A 16445-nucleotide genomic window follows, 5' to 3' on the forward strand; every position below is an offset into this window, starting at 1 on the left:
TTTTAATGTTATGGGAATCAAAGTTTTCAGGTTTTGGTGTATTGAACTTTCATGAGTTTGGTCTCAATGTTTTGAATTTCAAGCTTATGGTATTTTGATGTTCCAAAGTGAACATACACACACACATACATATATATATATATATATATATATATATATATAGAGAGAGAGAGACACACACCCACACACATACGTGATCTTGAGCAGCATCTCAGGAAGTATGAGGCTCAGAAGGTAGACAGCCACTAAAGGTAACATTAGAAGTAGTGAAAAATGTCACACATTGCAATATGCATAAGGCACCAAGGAGACACACTACTAATGGAAACACCAAAGACTCCATGAAGATAAGATTTGATGATCTGTACCTCTGTCTGAAAAGCCTGAGTACATCAACAGTTCTTACTATTTTTAAAAAAATTTAAATGTACTAAACCTGATGGCCTTTGATTAAAATGATATCACATTTGCAAACTGTTTTGGTTACCCATGCTAGTAAAAATTATGCAACTGTATGACAATACCACATTATGTCATAGCAACTTCTATGACTAAAGCTCAGTTTGTGCCTATAAAAAATAAGACATATCTGGTCTGAAAAATGAGGATTACAGAACTTTCAGTACTCAGTTGTTGTAAATTGATTTTAACAGTTGTTATTTGAAAACATGTTTACTACTGTAATATTTTCTAAGCAATATGAATTTGTTAATGGTAGGATAATGTCCCATTCCACAATTTTATTTCATGTTCTCCCTTCCTTTTCTGAATTAAACACATTTATGGAAAACGTATCTGTAATCAGTCATAATGCAACAAAAGATTTATGTTTTAATTATTAGAGTATTATAAAATGGCATATTTTATAGTAGTAAGGAAATTTTATCAAACAGTAAGCAATTTAATTTGTCTGAAAACCTCTTCTGTCAAAGCTGATTTATGGCAATGGTTTCCCTTCATCTCTCACATTATTTTTACTGGTGTTAGTCATTACTTTATGAATTAGATATTTTATTAGACATAAAAATATTGCTGCAGACGTTTCCAGTTATTGCCTATGCATATAACTTTGCTGCTCTGTGTCAGTTGACTGCAACCCTTCTGATTCTAGCTCTGACCTTGTTCAGACTTCCCTTCTCCTCTCCCACTCCTCCCAAATACATGAAGTTGATAACCTGTTCAGTTATTTTCCCTTTTATCTCAAGTTTCCATTTTCTTCTAGTTTCCTCCATTTGCTGCCATTACAACTGTTTTATGTGTATTCAGTTTCATCCAGTGTGCCTCCAGTTTTCCATTCCATTCCCCTATCCTTTGCTGAAGTTCTTGTTCAGTCTGCCTGTAATATCACATCATCTGTATAAAGCAACTTTGTTGATCTCTCCCTTCCAGTCTGTTTGCTGATGTAGTCCATCACCAGTATGAACAGCAGGGAGTGCAGATTACTTTGAGCAAAAAGGCTTTTCCTTTTACTTGGAGGCCCTGGGGAGAATCAGCCACTCCATTGGGTGTGGAAAGCCTATAGGGGGACCTACTCCACAATGGGTAGTTTGCATTTGTTTGTTACCATATTCAAAATAGGGCCCAATCTTTGCCTTGCACAGCCTGTCAATGACTTCTCATTTTCTTTTTATTAACTGATAGCTAGTTAGCTTTTGGTATGATTACATTGCAGTATTTTCTAAACTTTGTGGAGGTTATTCACCCCTCATACTACTATCATGTTTTAAAATGTTGTCTAAAAGTAATTTAGTGATTTGTATATATTAATATATATACATATTTGCTTTGTATTACAGATTGAATATTCTGGAGCTGGCACAGTTCAGTTACGCTTTCTGAAGCTAAATAGTGCATTTGTATCACAAAAAGTGACCTATTCTTGCAAATCCAGTTCCACTCTAGTGACAGATGGTAACAAGCAGAGGCAGCGGCAGAAAGATATCAAATTCTTAGCCAACACCAGAGAACAAAGCTTCTTGGGCACCTTAACTGAATGTTCAGTAAGTCTTTCTGTTTATAGAAGTCATTTTTCAGTAAGTTCTGATAATGTTATCTGGTAAAAAGTAGTTCATAATGGATGAAATGTAAGCATTTTGCTTGATCTGGTGTCCATCTTGATTATCTGCAGCATGAGTATAGTTTTAACATCTTGGGGACAGGGTTCAACTGTTTAACACCACACATTGATTTTGGAAATGGATGGGGCAAATCTTTTTTTCTGTAGTATCAGTCAGTAACATACTTCTGAACTCTTCCTCATTTTGCCTCATATTTTTGCCCTCTCCCTTGTAAAATATTTGACTATAATCCTCAGTATTTCACTAAAAGATTAATCAGTAATGCCAGATTTTTGAGTTGCATACTTTGTTCAGAAAGTACATGTTGATGCAAAACCTGTTGATTTGATGATGTTCTCATTCATTCCTCAACTGATGGATCTCTGAGCTGACTGTCACTTTTACATGGTTCTCTGATCCAATTGTAGAGTGGCTCCCTTTACCCACAATGCCCCACTAACCTAACATATTTCTTATCTTAAAAATAAACTAAAAACGAACTCCTTGTCGGAGCAGTCACAGCCAAAATCCTTATTTAACGTGTTTATTAAAACATTAGCGTTTTCACCACGGCAGCCCGTAGCTTCATCAGAAAAATTATTTTACACTGAAACATGGCATTTAAACCACAAATAGAGGAAGTGACATCATCACATTTCCTCAAACAGCGTCAATAATACATTATTAAAATCATTCAATTTAAAAATAATAATGTCATATTTACAAAAAAACAGATCTAATCATGTCATAGATATATATTACAAACTATACATATCATCATAACATGATGTAACATAAAAATATATAAAAGTTCAAGCAACGATAACTCATTTGTTCAAAGTGCATTTATAATGTATATACATATAATGCAAAAGGTACAAAAATATGCATATAATATCATAACTAGTGTGGTACACCATTCAGAAAAATGACAAAACAAATATTAATTACTATTAAATCCCCAGAAGGGGATTAATTTCATCCCTATAGTGTCATTCCGAACTATTAATGCTATCAAATACTATGGCAAATACCAAAACTGTTTAACCAGGGATATTTTACCTAAAATAACTTTTTAATTTTAAAACAGGGGCTATATTGCAATTACTATTAAGTCCTGGATCCCTAAATGAATCCAGGCGTAATTGCCATTCAAGTTCCTTGTTTTCAAGAATCAATGAAAATGGCCCTCCTCTAATGGTAATAGGGACATGGTCGATGGCCATGAATGAGAAACTATGACCAGGGTTAAGGCAAATATGTTTTGCTAATGCTTCGCTCTTATTGTTCCTTATTGCATAAATGTTCGTATATACGATCCTTCAAACGCCGATCCGTTTTGCCTATATAAAACGCGTCACAGCAATTGCACAAAGCAATGTAGATGATAGATTTGCTGTCACAGTTTAAGGCAAAATGTATCCGAAATTTTCTTTCCCTGATCATAAACGTTTCACCTGTTCTCACTTCTTGACAATATCTACAAAAACCACATTTTGACATCCCATTTCTTTTGTAAAATGGTTTTTGCGCTCCATCCCTTTGAAGTAGATCTTTTAAGTTGTTTGGTCTCTTAAAAATAAATCTTGGCTTATTGCCAAGTCTCTCAACCAAATATGAATTTGTGGATATCAAATGCCAATTCTTCTTTATAATAGCCAAAATCCCCCTAGAATTCAAACTAAATGTAGTAATGAAACTCAGGGAGTAATCTATTACATCACCTCTCTGTAACCTTGTCCCCCCTCCATCATGTTCGGGTTCACTTCCCGTTGTTATGTCATCAATTAATGATACATTAATTGTGGGCCTACCCTGTGATAATAGGGGTTTATAAAAACCACTAGTCCTTTTTCTTGACACTTCACCTATAAGGTCACATAACATATGGTGAGGGTAACCACGGTTACAAAACATGGTTTTCAACAGTTCGCATTCCTTGTCAAAGTCACCCATAGTACTACACATCCTACCAGCTCTCACCAATTGTCCCTTGACAATAGCTCTTTTCTGTTTGTACGGGTGAAAGCTGGTAAAGTGTAGAAATGCGTTACAATATGTATGTTTTCTGAAAACAGAAGATGTAATGCATTGCCCTATATTATCCTTTTCTAGTTTCACATCGAGGTAATCAATTACCTCAGATGAAAATTTTGATGTGAACTTTAAAAAGTCCGTAGTAGTATTCATAGTATCAACCAGTGCTATAGCCTCAGATTCTGTGCCTCTAAACAAAATGAAAATATCGTCTAAAAAACGTGTGTAATAGACTACAGGTTCCATTAAGCCTGGGATCTTTTTCAAGATGTTTGTTTCCCAATAGCCCATTACAAAATTGGCGACCCCCCCTCCACAGGGTGAGCCCATCGCTACCCCACGTTTTTGTAAAAAGTATTCCTCATTAAACAAAAAATAGTTAGAGGTCAACACGATGTCTAACAATTCTGTAACCAAGTCTACCTCAAGTCTAGAGGCACCAAACTCCTTTAGCAAAGCCCCTGACCATTCAACAGCCTCCTGATGTGGAATGGAGGTGTATAGGTCAATGACGTCGATGGTCAGAAAGTTATTATACTGGTTAAATGAAATTTCATTTATTTTCTCAAGGAAAGACCAGGAGTCTTTACAGAGACTACTGATTCCTTTTATATATTTGTCCAAAATTTTGGTGATAAGTTTTGAACAAGGGTAAATGATCAAGACCTGCCGTCAATTAATGCTCTCATAGGGGTCATGAATGTTTTATGAATTTTAGGGATCCCGAACATGGCGGGAATTTTAGGACAACTAATATCAATATAGTTGTATAAATTGATGTCGATTTTCCCCGCCAAGAACAGGTCCCTAAAAATACCTCTTATCAACCTAATGCTACCATTTACTTCATTCTTAGAAGATCTCACATATGCATCTGTTTCTAAAACTTTCTGCATTTTTTCATTATAAGTAATATTGTCGAAGAGGACAAGACCCCCACCCTTATCAGGTTTTAAGAGACGCACAGGCAACTGACATATTTCATCCAGTAATAACATTTGCTCCTTGGTGATGTTATAATTATTCACACCTGTCATCTTGTTATTATTTACTCCCAAGTGTCTGAAGTCAATTTCACAAATTCTTTCAAATAACTCTAAAATATTGTGAAGTGGGGGATTAAATACACTAGGCAATTTCAAACCATGTCCACCATCACCGGTACCTATAATGTTACTAGTGTTGTTTTGTTCGTTAAAGACAAGTTTTAAGTTCATCTTTCTAACGTAACATTTCAATTCAATCAGTGCCTTAGACATACTACCAGAATAATTTGGTACAAATGAGTTGCCTAGTGATAGAAGTTCTATTAATTGTTCGTCAAGTATTATCTCAGAGAAATTGTAAATCTTAAAGTCTCCTTTCTTATTTGTAAGAATGACAGGGTAGTTACAAGCAGGAGGTGGTAGGTTTACGATATTTTGGTCTACACACAAATCACCTAATGATATAGGAGTAATTCCCCCATTTAATTCCTCCTCTTGTTCGTACGGGTTTTCTTGTTGCGTTGTCCTAAAAAATTCCCTCCATTTTGATAGTTACCCCTGTCATTCCTTTTGCCTTGACCTTGTTGGTAATTACTGGAAGAGGCTTTAATTCTCTTACTCCGTCTCGGCCCTGTATCGTCACAGTCATCATTTTCGTCCATAACTTCATCTAGGCCATCCCCATTGTCACCCTCATCCCTATCCTGACCGGTAGTGATTGGGTCATTGTGTGTACTTTTTCCTTTTAGTCTAGGGTATGCTTCTCCTTTCGAGTAAGCTTCCCTATCCCTCATTAATTTTTTATTTTTACCAACTTTTAATTTTACCAGTAGTGTGTCAATACTTGATAAAATTCGACCGTAGTCGAATTTGTATCTAGTAAAATCCATATCCAGTTTTATGTCTTTGTCCAGTTTATTCAATTCATTAACTAACAACTCAATGTGAAGTGAATAATGTTTCACTATCACTTCCAATAGTTGCATACCTTGCTGTTGAAATAGTACTTCTAGATCATTAAAAAATGCATTATCAACAACTAATGAAGAAGGTACAAAGTTATTTCTTAAACCCTTAGGAATGAGCTTCTCCGATATACACTGTTTAAAATATGAAGATTCCAACTGCAGTTTTTTTAATTTGAGCAGTTTGGAATCAAACAGTTTCAATTTGTCAGATAAACATTGACTATTAGTGCCAACAGTGCTAGTGCCTGAAAACATACCTTGTTGGCAAAAAGACATATTGCCCGTGTCAAGCAACCAACCCTCAAAGTCAGGTAACCCAAAATTAGTCCCAATAAGTCCATGTTCAGTACGCTGACTTTGTCTGTTTGTTGTCACTGCACCAGCAAAAGATCGCTGTCCTCTCGTCCTCAATTCCTCTTCTGGGCAGAGGCCCGAAAGAGGAAACAAATTCTCAATGCTGTCCGCACCAGTCGAGTTAATGTTCCCATCAACATTTGTCCTCACCGGCTGTGCAGCCGGTATCGGCTCGTCAATGCTGCTCTGACTTGCAGCATTAATATTAGAACCGCCAGATGCACCCACTAAAGGTGCTCTTAACGTTGCTTGAAGGTCGTCCATCCTGGAATAAAGTAAGTCCAATCTGGCTGTTAACCCCGCCAGTACGCTAGCTAAATTAGCGTCACCACTATCAACACTGTTCGCCATCACGTTGCTGTAGATGCTCCCGGCAAACAGGAACTTCGCCGACAGGTACACAAGTCACAAACAAAAGAGATTTAAAAGCACACCAAAAATAAACTAAAAACGAACTCCTTGTCGGAGCAGTCACAGCCAAAATCCTTATTTAACGTGTTTATTAAAACATTAGCACCACGGCAGCCCGTAGCTTCATCAGAAAAATTATTTTACACTGAAACATGGCATTTAAACCACAAATAGAGGAAGTGACATCATCACATTTCCTCAAACAGCGTCAATAATACATTATTAAAATCATTCAATTTAAAAATAATAATGTCATATTTACAAAACAGATCTAATCATGTCATAGATATATATTACAACTATACATATCATCATAACATGATGTAACATAAAAATATATAAAAGTTCAAGCAACGATAACTCATTTGTTCAAAGTGCATTTATAATGTATATACATATAATGCAAAAGGTACAAAATATGCATATAATATCATAACTAGTGTGATACACCATTCAGAAAAATGACAAAACAAATATTAATTACTATTAAATCCCCAGAAGGGGATTAATTTCATCCCTATAGTGTCATTCCGAACTATTAATGCTATCAAATACTATGGCAAATACCAAAACTGTTTAACCAGGGATATTTTACCTAAAATAACTTTTTAATTTTAAAACAGGGCTATATTGCAATTACTATTAAGTCCTGGATCCCTAAATGAATCCAGGCGTAATTGCCATTCAAGTTCCTTGTTTTCAAGAATCAATGAAAATGGCCCTCCTCTAATGGTAATAGGGACATGGTCGATGGCCATGAATGAGAAACTATGACCAGGGTTAAGGCAAATATGTTTTGCTAAGGCGTCTCGCTCTTATTGTTCCTTATTGCATAAATGTTCGTATATACGATCCTTCAAACGCCGATCCGTTTTGCCTATATAAAACGCGTCACAGCAATTGCACAAAGCAATGTAGATGATAGATTTGCTGTCACAGTTTAAGGCAAAATGTATCCGAAATTTTCTTTCCCTGATCATAAACGTTTCACCTATTCTCACTTCTTGACAGTATCTACAAAAACCACATTTTGACATCCCATTTTTTTTTGTAAAATGGTTTTTGCGCTCCATCCCTTTGAAGTAGATCTTTTAAGTTGTTTGGTCTCTTAAAAATAAATCTTGGCTTATTGCCAAGTCTCTCAACCAAATATGAATTTGTGGATATCAAATGCCAATTCTTCTTTATAATAGCCAAAATCCCCCTAGAATTCAAACTAAATGTAGTAATGAAACTCAGGGAGTAATCTAATACATCACCTCTCTGTAACCTTGTCCCCCCTCCATCATGTTCGGGTTCACTTCCTCAAGTTATGTCGTCAATTAATGATACATTAATTGTGGGCCTACCCTGTGATAATAGGGGTTTATAAAAACCACTAGTCCTTTTTCTTGACACTTCACCTATAAGGTCACATAACATATGGTGAGGGTAACCACGGTTACAAAACATGGTTTTCAACAGTTCGCATTCCTTGTCAAAGTCACCCATAGTACTACACATCCTACCAGCTCTCACCAATTGTCCCTTGACAATAGCTCTTTTCTGTTTGTACGGGTGAAAGCTGGTAAAGTGTAGAAATGCGTTACAATATGTATGTTTTCTGAAAACAGAAGATGTAATGCATTGCCCTATATTATCCTTTTCTAGTTTCACATCGAGTATGTATCTTGGCAATAAGCCAAGATTTATTTTTAAGAGACCAAACAACTTAAAAGATCTACTTCAAAGGGATGGAGCGCAAAAACCATTTTACAAAAGAAATGGGATGTCAAAATGTGGTTTTTGTAGATATTGTCAAGAAGTGAGAACAGGTGAAACGTTTATGATCAGGGAAAGAAAATTTCGGATACATTTTGCCTTAAACTGTGACAGCAAATCTATCATCTACATTGCTTTGTGCAATTGCTGTGACGCGTTTTATATAGGCAAAACGGATCGGCGTTTGAAGGATCGTATATACGAACATTTGTACGCAATAAGGAACAATAAGAGCGAGAACGCCTTAGCAAAACATATTTGCCTTAACCCTGGTCATAGTTTCTCATTCATGGCCATCGACCATGTCCCTATTACCATTAGAGGAGGGCCATTTTCATTGATTCTTGAAAACAAGGAACTTGAATGGCAATTACGCCTGGATTCATTTAGGGATCCAGGACTTAATAGTAATTGCAATATAGCCCCTGTTTTAAAATTAAAAAGTTATTTTAGGTAAAATATCCCTGGTTAAACAGTTTTGGTATTTGCCATAGTATTTGATAGCATTAATAGTTCGGAATGACACTATAGGGATGAAATTAATCCCCTTCTGGGGATTTAATAGTAATTAATATTTGTTTTGTCATTTTTCTGAATGGTGTATCACACTAGTTATGATATTATATGCATATTTTTGTACCTTTTGCATTATATGTATATACATTATAAATGCACTTTGAACAAATGAGTTATCGTTGCTTGAACTTTTATATATTTTTATGTTACATCATGTTATGATGATATGTATAGTTTGTAATATATATCTATGACATGATTAGATCTGTTTTTTTGTAAATATGACATTATTATTTTTAAATTGAATGATTTTAATAATGTATTATTGACGCTGTTTGAGGAAATGTGATGATGTCACTTCCTCTATTTGTGGTTTAAATGCCATGTTTCAGTGTAAAATAATTTTTCTGATGAAGCTACGGGCTGCCGTGGTGAAAACGCTAATGTTTTAATAAACACGTTAAATAAGGATTTTGGCTGTGACTGCTCCGACAAGGAGTTCGTTTTTAGTTTATTTTTGGTGTGCTTTTAAATCTCTTTTGTTTGTGACTTATATTTCTTATCTTATTTGCTGCTATATCACTCAGACGTGGATCTTTCTCTCTTGAACAATCAGGCATTTTTAGGGTTGCAAGAATTTTTTTTTGTCAAATTTTCTCTTATTTTTAATATCATCTGAATTTCCTCAACTTCCTCTCTTACTTTCTAAAGTTTTGGGGGGTTCTGTTCATCAGGCAATACCTCCTTTAGGTACCTAATCCTTGAGCATTTCCTGAAGTACCATTGTTGGTACCTTTACCTTTCTTTCTTCCCTGTTATCTACCCTTTAGAGAATATTCCTTTGTACCATTGTAGGTTCCTTCTTTTCACAAAAAAAAAGAAAAATGTTCTACCTTTTCTACTTTAACGTCACAATATTTTGGTTAAGATGAAGTGTAATAACTTTTTTTTATAATGACAGAAAAGCCGACTAGCTTCAAGAAATGCATTTCCTATGGTCACAAGATTCCCAGCTCTCATGCCTACAGGGAATTTGTTTATTGCTTGGACACTGCCCGTTTTGATACTGACTGCACTATCTGCAGATTTCAACACCAGAGCTATTAGCAATAGAAGAAATAAGTTAATCTTCTCTTCCAACTGGGGCTCAAAACCCCCATTCAAGAGGTCTAAGAAAGGGAAGTCTGAATCGGCTACTAAATATAAGGACTCAAGAAAAAAGGTCCCTGTACTGCTCACCTACTTCGGCTCCGACCGAGTCATCACCAAAAATTTCAAAAAAGTATGAGCTGACTCCCTCAGATCCTACATCCTGAAAACCTATGTTGCCTCAGATACAGTCACCCCTATACTCACTAGAGGCGATATCTTTATGACTTCCTACTCATTTTCTCTAGGAGATTTCAAAGAAGCACTTCAGGCTGACATGTACCAGCTGTTCACGTAGGTTCACCAGGAACTTGCCTGAAGCAGAGGTGGATATAATGATGAGGAAGCTCCTCAGAGCTCAGATCCAGATGTGGATAATACAGTCTCCATTTCCCATTGTACCTGTGACCCTGTCCACTACCAACTTTCAGTTAATATCGCCTTCTTTGATCCGTCCTGTTATTTTGGAGCCCTCTGATCTGAGATACTTGGGATGTTCTCATTTGAGAGAAAGATCGGTCATTCTTTGAGTTCAGAAGCACAAAACACAAATCTGGGAGTACAAAAGATGAAGAAAATCCAGATGTACCACCAAGCAGGTATTCCAAACACATGTTTATTTAATCCAAACTGATTTAAGCACTTTCATATGCAAGTCTGACTTCATGAGAATAATGACAATAAAAACCACAAACCTTATATACCTTCCCCCAGCACAGGTGACATGACATCACATCCTGAATGTATTAAAATGTAAAAAAATTATTGTTGTTAAAGTTGGGTACTATAAAATATGCACATACCAATAACTAGGACAAACAATAATAAATCAGAAAATGTGACAAAAATGGCCCCATATTATAGAACATAGATTTGAGCTTCAGCAAGGACATAATACTAATACGGTCATTAAGACCAGGGCATGAGCCAGCATTAAGTTTAATTTGCCATTTTAATTCCAAAAACTCTAAATCATCCACTGGCCCACCCCAAGGCCCTACGTCAGTGTGGTCAATGGCAACAAAACTAAAATAATGAGTGGGATGTTCCTCCACATGATTGTATAGGGTATTATTTTTATTTTTACACTTAATGTCATAACAGTGCTCATATAACCCTTTGCTTGAATGCCCTTTTTGTTTTGCTTATATCACACAACCCACACTTAGTTATGTACACCACTCTTTTTGAAAAACAATAATATTTCTTAATGGGATATATGAACCCATAGTTTTTGATGTAAAAGTTATTACCTTCCAACATGAATGAACATTGTCCACACCTACGACATCTAGAGCAACCACCTTTCATACTTCCTTTCCTATGTCCTTCTAACAAAGTTTTGAAACAATTTTTTTTTTATATACAATAATTGGTTTCTCTAAAATCTTGGAAACTTCTTGGTCCAACATCAAAACCAACTAGAATTTCTCCATAATATTTTTGATGGTATAAAAATTAAGAGTAAAAGGAACTACACAAGCTATAGCAAAACTGTTGGTCATCATTTTGTCACTTAAATGAGAGCTATTAGTCCCACCATTAAGAATAAAATGTTGGCAATGGCACCCGATAGTCCTTTGGTTTTAACCTCATTTTCAATAGCCTTGACAAAATCCAGAGGATATATATTCTCTTTTTGTGAGCATATTGTTCAGTCTGTCACATTCAGCTTGAAAATCTAGTTCATCTGACACCATTCTGGCAATTCTAAAGAATTGTCCCTGTACCAGTGCCTTTTTCTGGTGAATTGGGTGCCAACTGTCAAAGTGTTAAAGCGAGTTGGAATTGGTGGGTTTTCGATATAATTTGGAAACAAATGTTTCTCATAGTCTTTGACAATAGTCACATTGAGAAAATTCAGTTTGTCATCAGTATTTAAGGTGAATTTAAGAAAATCAGTAGTGTTATTAATGTAATGTAATAATAATAATATTATATAATATTATACAATATATATATAATATAATAATAATGTCAGATGAACTAGATTTTCAAGTTGAATGTGACATGCTGAACAGTATGTTCACAAAAAGAGGATATCCTCTGGATTTTGCCAAGGTTATTGAAAATGAGGTTAAAACCAAAAGACCATCGGGTGCCATTGTCAAAAATTTAATCTATAATGGTGGGACTAATAGCTCTCATTTAAGTGACAAAATGATGAAGAACAGTTTTGCTAGAGCGTGTGTATTTTAATTTTTCTGACATAGAAAATATTCTAGAAAAATTCTGGTTGGTTTTGATGTTGGACCAAGAAGTTTCCAAGATTTTAGGAGAGAAACCGATTGTTGGAAAGACCTAGGAAAGGAAATATGAAAGGTGGTTGCTGTAAAATGTGATAGGTGTGGACAATGTTCATTCATGTTGGAAGGTGATTCATTTTACATCAAGAACTATGGGTTCATATATCCCATTAAGAAAGAATTTTTTTTTCAAAAAGAGTGGTGTACACAGCCAAGTGCGTGTTGTGTCATGGATTTTATGTGGGGAAAACAAAAAGGGCATTCAAGCAAAGGGTATACGAGCACTGTTATGATATTAAGTGTAAAAATAAAAAGAATGCCCTATACAATCATGTGGAGGAATATCCCACTCATTTTATTTGTTTTGCCATTGACCACGCTGACTTAGAGCCTCGGGTTAAGCCAGTGGATGATTAGAGTTTTTGGAATTAAAATGGCAAATTAAACTTAATGCTGGCTCATACCCTTGTCTTAATGACCATATTAGTATTATGCCCTTGTTGAAGCTCAAATCTATGTTCTATATTTAGTTCAGATATGGGGCCATTTTTTGTCACATTTTGTGATTTATTATTGGGTTATTTGTCCTAGGTATTGGTATGTGCATATTTTATTGTACCTAAGTTTTTTAACAATATTTTTTTATATATTAATCCATTCAGGATGTGATGTATTATAGATTATGAGGATGTGATGTCATGTCACCTGTGCTGGGGGATAAGGTTTGTGTTTTTTATTGTCATTATTCTGATGAAGTCAGACTTGCTGATGAAAGCACTTAATCGATTTGGATTAAATAAACCTGTGTTTGGAATACCTGCTTTGTGGTACATCTGGATTTTCTTCTGTAACTTTTGTGCTTCATAGGTCATTCTTTGACTCTGACCACTTCCCTGAGCCATCCAACTCTGGTCCTTTTGGAGCAGAAGGACTCTCAGAGCTGAAATATCAGTGCCAGCTCTAGGGAGGTTGGGATTAACTCCTAAGTTATGGGAGCCATGCTGCCTCTTTATGCTTCAGTGCTCCACAGCTCATGTCCAACCCCACCCCTGGGAAGGGGGCCTGGGGGATTCAGGGTCATTAGCATAGAGGACTTCAGCTTCAGTGCTGCTAGCTTCTGTTTCATCTAGGCCGTCTGCCTTTGAGATAGTGGAGAAGGTCTTCTGTTTTTCCCAGAGAAAAGACATCCTTGCTTTCCCTCATATCCTATTTCTTTAGCACCGTAGGGTCTTAGTTCTGAGCCTGTCACTTCTATCCCATTGGGGCCGCCAACCCTTTCATGTCTGTAGTCAGTCCCTCTGGACTCCCTTGTCACTTCAGATACCTCGCCACACCACCCCACTGATGAGGTCCCCCAGAAGAGGATGTGCAAAAGGAGACACTTGTATTCCCTTCAGGAATCTTTCACTGAGGATACTGGCTTTGATGCTAGGAAGGGTCCCCCAGATCTCCACATGACATCTCCTTTGGAGAAATACTAGAACTTCTAAAGCAGGAAGGTGGCTGGTCTTCTGACACCCATTCCCAGGTGGAGTTGGTGTTCCTAGAGGTTTTCAGGTCTGGCCTAACTATGTCTTGGGTGATACCTCCAGCTGATGAGCTAATGGACCTTATCTCACACTGTGCATGGAAGGAGCTATATACTGTGGAACCTATCCTCAAGCAACCCAGTAGATTTTTAGCCCCCCAAAAGGACAGAATACACTGGAGCAAGGGAGTCCTGATAGATGTCATGGTTGTGGCAACAGCCACTAAGAAAGAGCTTACAGAGCAAAGCTCATCTGTTCATCACCCTAACAGGGAGTCTAAAGCCTTGGACAGATTTGTTATGTATGTCTATACTTTGACGACCTTTGCCCTGCTGTTGAATTATTTGGCCCACTTCACAAAACTGCTAAGTTACTTACTTACTTACTTATGCCCGTCACCCTTGACAGGGTATGGGCCACCAACTACAGCTCTCCACCGAATCTTGTCCTGGGCCAGCTGTTCTATTTGGTTCCATGTGTAGCCTCTAAGCTTAGCATCTGCCTCAAAGTCTCGCCTCCAGGTGTTTCGTGGGCGGCCTCTTCCTCTCTTCCCCTGAGGATTCCAGCGCAACGCCTGTCTTGTAATGTTGTTTGCTGGTTTGCGAAGAGTATGCCCAATCCATCTCCACCTCCTCCTCTTAACTTCTTCCCCAATCGAAAGTTGGTTGGTCCTTTCCAAAAGGGTGGCGTTGCTAATAGTGTCTGGCCATCGAATCCATAGAATCTTCCTGAGACAGCTATTTGTAAATGTCTGAAGTTTTTTAGTGGTGGTCTTGTTTAACCCCCAGGTCTCTGTCCCATACAGCAGTACTGACTTCACGTTAGAGTTAAACAGCCTTATCTTGTTGATCAAGGATAATTCTCTTGTTTTCCAGACCCTATTTAACTGTATGAAGGCTGCTCTTGCTTTTCCTATCCTTGCCCTGACATCAGCTTCTGATCCGCCCTGCTTGTCAATTATGCTGCCAAGGTAGGTAAAGGACTGCACTTCCTCCAGTGGCTTCCCTTGCAGAGTGATAGGGTTAGTATTTGTGGAGTTTAATTTAAGGATCTTTGTCTTCAGATTGTTAATGTTAAGACCCACCTCTAGTGCTGTAACTGCCATCAAATTTGTCTTGTTTTGCATTTGCTGCTGGCTGTGAGAGATGAGGGCGAGATCATCAGCATAGTCCAGATCTTCCAGCTGACTCCATAGGGTCCATTGGATCCCATTTTTCTGTCCTGCAGTAGATTTCTTCATAATCCAATCGATAACTAACAGGAAGAGGAATGGTGACAGTAAGCATCCTTGCCTGACCCCAGTTTTTACTTGAAAGCTTTCAGAGAGCTGCCCTCCATGTATAACCCTGCATGATAGACCATTGTATGAGTTCTTTATCAAGTTTACTATTTTCGTTGGTATACCATAGTGCTTCAGAAGGCTCCACAGTGTCTCTCTGTCCACGCTTATCAAACGCCTTTTCAAAGTCAACAAAGTTGATATACAATGGTGAGTTCCATTCAACTGACTGTTCCACAATTATTCTGAGCATTGCAATTTGATCAGTACACGATCTATTTTTGGAAGCCTGCCTGCTCTTCTCTCAGCTTTTGTCAGTGGTGTCCTTTATCCTTTCCAAAAGGATATGGTTGAAAACTTTTCCTGGAACTGATAGAAGATTGATGCCTCTGTAGTTGTCGCATTTGCTAAGGTCCCCTTTCTTGGGAAGCTTAATGAGATGGCTCTCTTTCCATTCTGAAGGAACAGTTTCCTCTGCCCAGATTCTTTCAAAGAGTGGGTACAACATCTCCACTGATGTATTCAAGTCTGCTTTAAGGGCCTCTGCCGGGATGTTATCTGGTCCTGCCGCTTTCCCATTTTTCATTTGGATGATGGCTTTCCTAATCTCCTCCTTGCTTGGCTTTTCACAATTGATTGGTAGATCTTCATTGGCTGGCTCAATAATTGGAGGGTTTAGAGGTGACGGTCTGTTTAGAAGTTCTTCAAAGTGTTCCACCCACCTTTTCAGTTGATGTTCTATACTATTGATGATTTTCCCTTGCTTATCTTTAACAGGTCTCTCTGGCTTACTGTACTTTCCTGAAAGTTGCTTGGTGATATCATACAACATTTTTGTGTTACCACTGTAAGCTGCCAGTTCTGCCTCAACTGCCAACTGTTCCACATAATTGTTCTTGTCTATTTTAATGCATCTTTTGACCTCTCTGTGGGCATCTGCATATTCTTCTTGGGCCTTGATCTTTGAAGCTCGGGTTTTACTGTTGTTTACTTTTGCCTTCTGCCTCTTTCTGTCTTCTATCTTTACCAGTGTTTCTGCAGTGATCCACTCTTTCTGATGATACTTTTTAGGTCCCAGTGTCTCTTGACAAGCTAAGTCTACAGCCTTTTTCACATTCTGCCAAGAGCTGTTTACTCCACCCTCCTAAACCA

At 37.2% G+C, this 16445-nt stretch overlaps 1 protein-coding gene across 1 annotated transcript in view; it reads left to right on the top strand.

Annotated features, from left to right (window-relative positions):
* LOC122790887 (collagen alpha-2(I) chain-like) overlaps nt 1-16445 on the top strand; it is a 239489-nt gene that overhangs the window by 201451 nt on the left and 21593 nt on the right. Inside the window, exon 6 of the mRNA XM_044058558.1 lies at nt 1797-2000. Within this exon, the coding sequence (XP_043914493.1) occupies nt 1797-2000 (204 nt within the window). The remainder of the gene's footprint in view (nt 1-1796; nt 2001-16445) is intronic.

This window comes from Protopterus annectens, chromosome 16.part0 (assembly GCF_019279795.1).
Source record: "Protopterus annectens isolate FY-2018-M chromosome 16.part0, PAN1.0, whole genome shotgun sequence".
In the NCBI taxonomy this organism is placed as follows: domain Eukaryota; kingdom Metazoa; phylum Chordata; order Ceratodontiformes; family Protopteridae; genus Protopterus; species Protopterus annectens.